This window comes from Aplysia californica, unplaced genomic scaffold, assembly GCF_000002075.1.
Source record: "Aplysia californica isolate F4 #8 unplaced genomic scaffold, AplCal3.0 scaffold00557, whole genome shotgun sequence".
Taxonomy (NCBI): Eukaryota; Metazoa; Mollusca; class Gastropoda; order Aplysiida; family Aplysiidae; genus Aplysia; species Aplysia californica.
This window is the reverse complement of record NW_004797827.1, coordinates 315,548-320,277: the sequence shown is the minus strand read 5'-3', so window position 1 is coordinate 320,277 and position 4,730 is coordinate 315,548. Positions and strand designations below refer to the sequence as shown.

General features: G+C 43.7%; 1 protein-coding gene and 1 long non-coding RNA gene across 2 annotated transcripts in view; both read left to right on the top strand.

Moving 5' to 3' along the window:
- The window catches only part of LOC101852568, a 24,755-nt gene extending 21,747 nt beyond the window's left edge, over positions 1-3,008 (top strand). Inside the window, exon 2 of the long non-coding RNA XR_220884.1 lies at positions 2,526-3,008. This is a non-coding gene — a long non-coding RNA (uncharacterized LOC101852568). The remainder of the gene's footprint in view (positions 1-2,525) is intronic.
- Positions 3,009-3,055: 47 nt separating this feature from the next.
- LOC106012903 (protein PERCC1) lies at positions 3,056-4,321 on the top strand. Its single transcript, XM_013087199.2, has 2 exons — positions 3,056-3,079; positions 3,217-4,321. Exons 1-2 carry the CDS (start codon positions 3,056-3,058, stop codon positions 4,180-4,182), a joined length of 990 nt encoding a protein of 329 aa, XP_012942653.1. The 3' UTR covers positions 4,183-4,321.
- Positions 4,322-4,730: the final 409 nt, after the last annotated feature.

The following is a 4,730-nucleotide window of genomic DNA, read 5'->3' as shown; positions in this document are numbered from 1 at the left end:
ATTATTATTATTATTATTATTATTGTTCATTCTCTTCAAGCTACATTACATTGGTGGTAGGATAATATTATTTATTCTCTTTGATCGCAACTTCTCGAGTCTGAGCACTTTAGCTTCTGACTTACATTGCAATGGTGGTAGGATAATATTATTTAAATTATTTAACTTAAGCTGCATTGCATTGACGTTTATCCCGGTACAAGCGGTTTAGCAGTTATAAGGCACACGGCGAAGAAGATCTTAGTTAAAGTTACATTCCCGAGTGGGGAGGATTTTTATCGAGTTTGTCTTCCTGTTGGGATGTTGTCTCCTCTCTCTCTCTCTCTCTCTCTCTCTCTCTCTCTCTCTCTCTCTCTCTCTCAGCAGGGTGCAAGCCCGACAAATAACTGGTCTAAATTGTGTTGATGGGGGCATAATAATACATCTATTGAAGAATTTTTAAAAATTAATTTGTAAGTTTTGCCACCAACTCAATTCGATATTTGAAAAGTGTCAGCAACTGATATCCCGGAAGTTCCGTTCGAGTTATGTATGATTTCAAGAAGATACATGATGTAGGTCTGTCATAATGGTAAAACCAGGAGCTCACCAAAATAATGGAATCGAAGAGATCGTTTTTTTTCTCACCTTTTGGGCACTTTTAATTTAATCGATTTCTATTTGTTCAACACCTTTTAGAAATCCTTTTAAATATACATTTGGTTTATTTGTGAGTGGAATTTGCTGGAAAAAAAGTTGACCAGAGTCACACCAAAAATATGTTTAAAAATGTAAAAGTTAATTGAAGTTTCAAAGAACACTCAAATTTTGGAAGTCGCCAAAATGGCTGCCATTTTAAATTTTTTTTTTCTTCTGACACCAGGCGACCCCTGTCTCCTTCATTCACAAATATCTCGACCTCTGTTCAATATGGATGGGTATTTTTTCATCAAACCAAGGCAGGTGAAAAGGCTTTTAGATGATAATACCAATAATTCAATATAAACAGTAAAGTTGTTCGCGCATCTGATCCGGACATTGGGGATTGCCTTGTTAATGAGACAACTTCCTGGGCCTTCGGCATATTGTGGTAAGGTGGCCAGTTCCTTTCCACGCCGCCTTTACTTCCCCAACTCGAAGTCAGGTACCCATTACTGCTGGGTGGGCAGAAGGGGACGAAAAAAAAATCCGTGTCCGAACCGGGGCTCGAACCCCGACTTTCCGCTTCGGAGACGAGCGCACTAACCGCTCCGCCACCGACCCCCAACTCTATATCTATGCCAAAAAAACTGACAAGCGCTTAAATTCATCGTGTCAAGATACAAATTCCTTACACTTACCATTGTCTGAAAACACCAAGTGGCTAGTTGGCGGGTGCTCTGGTGTGGTTTGCTCCTTCTTTCTATCAAATTTCTATCGCCCTTATCTCTCCTTCCCTTTTTTGTGTGTTGGTTACTCCCTTGTATCACCCCCTCACTTTTGGCATTTGTATGACCATATTGCGTTTCAAGTGACGAAAATTACTGAAACTAGACAAAAACACACTATCGTCATTAGAACCTTCATCACTGTCAATCTAACAAATGAATGTGGCTCTGCCGCTAGATCCTGAATCATTTCGGTGTGGATTGTTTCACTGCTACTGTCTGTTATCGTATCAAGTTAATTTTCCCTTCCTTTAATGTAAGGGAACCCCCCCCCCCCCACACACACACACAAACCCCAAAGAAAGACAATAAATAAACAAGTAAATAAATAATTAAATAAATTAGCAAATAAATTATTAAATAATTAAATACATAAAAGAAATAAATCAGAATAAAATTACAGTTTTTTTTTAAATTAAAAAAGTCAGTACTGTACAAGTTAGATCATTTAAGAGGAGGATTTCGACCCTCCCTGTGAAAACCAGCTTGGGATGAGAGAGATACGGAGCAACAACGTCCCTGTAGAAAGACGGATATACTCGAGATATATGTGAGACAAGTTGCCAAATATATAATAGGTATCGCGTTGGAATCAGGCGCTCGTCAAAATAATGACATCGAAGATACCAGCGTTTTTCACCTGTTTGGCAATTTAATCGAATTTCTTTTTTTTGGCTCAAATCTTTTACGCCCATTTAAAAACACATTTCTGTGTGGATTTTGCTGGAAAACATTGAATACAGGCACAGAAAAATGTAAATTTTCAGTTTCCAAGGGCTCTCAGGCTTTGGAAGTTATCAAACTTTGACAGCCATTTCCTCGCTAATTTTACCCCCAAAACAAGGTTATCCCCACCTCATTCAATGGCAAATGTCTCGACTTTTGTTCAATATACATGTATACATGCGTATTTTTTCATTGAAAAATGGACAAACAAACAAGCTTTAGGATGATACCAATAACTCAACATGTCCAAAAATTGGCGAGCGCCTGATTAAACCGCGTCATGACATATATATTGTACTCAGGTCCTCCGCGTTCGAAGGTGAATCGCGTAATCATCACACCACAGAACCAGTTTTAATTTTCTTCTTTTTCTTCTTTTTCTCCCCTCCTCAGGCACCTCCTGCAGAGTCCTCGCAAGCTAGCAAGCAAGCAAGCAAGCAAGCAAGCAAGCAAGCAAGCAGGCAGGAAACAAGTATTATAACCTAATACAGTACGTTTGGTCTCCTCTATAGATCCTGCTACTGTTTATTCGCCCATATGGATACGCCACCCACGGATAGCTCATCTTCCCCCCAGTTCCCTAACGTCAGAGACAGAGACGGGTGATTGGCGCTCATATGACCTTATGCAGTTGCGAGCGCCGTAAAACCTCTACTATAAAAAAGACAGGTGTTACCTGCAGGCGGTCTGAAAAGGTTTGGGACTTGGCGTGTCCTCTGCCGTCGATCTGGCGTCAGCACTTGCCATGCACGACCATCTCTCTCACCTGATGGTCCCCCCGTCCCCTCCCCAGTCACGTGACTACATGGCGGCTAGCTTCATGGGCCACCCTAAGCAGCAGTCGGAACATCTACAACAGCATCAGCAGCAGCAGCAGCAACAACAGCAGCAACAGCAACATCAGCAGCACCTCCACCACATGCATGGTCAGTACTTCCAACACCAGAGTTTTTCGCATCTTCCTCGTCGATGCGAGCAGCAATCGTCACTTCAGCAACAACAACAGCAGCAACAGCAACAACAGGAGCAACACCACCACCACCACCAACAACAACAGCATCGACAACATCAACAACACCAACAGCGACAGCATCACCAGCCACAGCCACAACAGCAGCAGCAGCAGCAGCAACAACAACAACCTCTGTCAGAAAAGACTTCCTACGAGGCCCCCTACTCCTACCAATCTTCGGCTCCCACCGTCCCTCCAATCCCCGCCTCCTCTGTATACGGCGAGGAAGAGTTCGAAGACGTCGATGATGACGATATTAGTGACTTCGACGAAGAAGAGCTCCGCCTCTCCTACGAGCAATACAGACAGAGCATCAGGCATCCGGACGTGACGTCACAGCTGCTCAACTTTGCAGACGTGGTCAGCGCCGACATAAAGAAGTTCTTCGGAAGGGCAAAAGACCAGGAGGATTCTTGTGATGTCTACGAAGATAAATGGGCAACCACGAAGTCTGGACGAGAGCTTTATTACGCGGATTTATTGAGAATAGCGCAAGGAGATTCAGAACCAGCCAGTAAAAGTAATAAAGAATCCTGCAAGGATATGATCTCCTCTTCCTCATCGCCTTCTTCGTCTTCATTATCTCCTCGAGAGGATTTGGATAACCGAACAAAGTTTAGTGGCAAGAGGAACGATACTATCGGAATGGGTCCATTGTCAGAACTTTTCGATTTTGGTTTGAAACATTTTTTACAGGACAGGAAACACCGAAACCCGAACGTATCTGGGAAGGCAAAGATTTCCACCCTCGGTCTAAACAGTTATTCAGAGGCCACCCGTTCAAGTTTGGTTCCCATGACCGAAAGGAAATTCCCGGAAAGCTTTTGGCGCGAGCCGGGAACAAACGTTCTTCATAGCTTGACGGAACCAAATCGCACCGATATTTCTCAGCTCACTGCTCTGACTGCCTCGAAACTTCCAGATTTCAGCGATCTAGTGGAGAGTTGGCAAGGTGGGGTTGAGGGTATGGAGTCTGTGAGTGTGGGTCATGAGAAGACAACTCGTCTGGAAATGTCGATGGATCATCACAGATTGTGACCACGAACGAGTCTATGACGTTTGTTGATGGAGGTGTGAGGGTGATTGTGTGTTGTCTGTGGGAGTTTTTGTGTATTACGTTTACTTATCTCCATCTCTCTCCTCCTTCTTTCTCTCTCTCCCCCCCCTCTCTCTCTTTCTGTCCCCGCCCCTTTCTCTCTCTCTAGTTGTCTCTCTCTCTCTCTCTCTCTCTCTTTCTGCCCCCGTCCCTGTCTGTCTGTCTGTCTGTCTGTCTGTCTGTCTGTCTGTCTGTCTGTCTGTCTGTCTGTCTGTCGCTCTCTCCTTCTCTCTGTATGCGCGTAAACACGTGTATATATTGTGTGTAGCAGTGCGGGGAGACATGACTAATGTATGTTTGGAGTCGAGAGAGAGAGAGAGAGAGAGAGAGAGAGAGAGAGAGAGAGAGAGAGAGAGAGAGAGAGAGAGAGAGAAAGAGAGACAGACAGACAGACAGACAGACAGACAGACAGACAGACAGACAGACAGACAAACAGACAGACAGAGACAGAGAAGCAGAGAGAAAGAGAAAGAGACAGACATACATACAG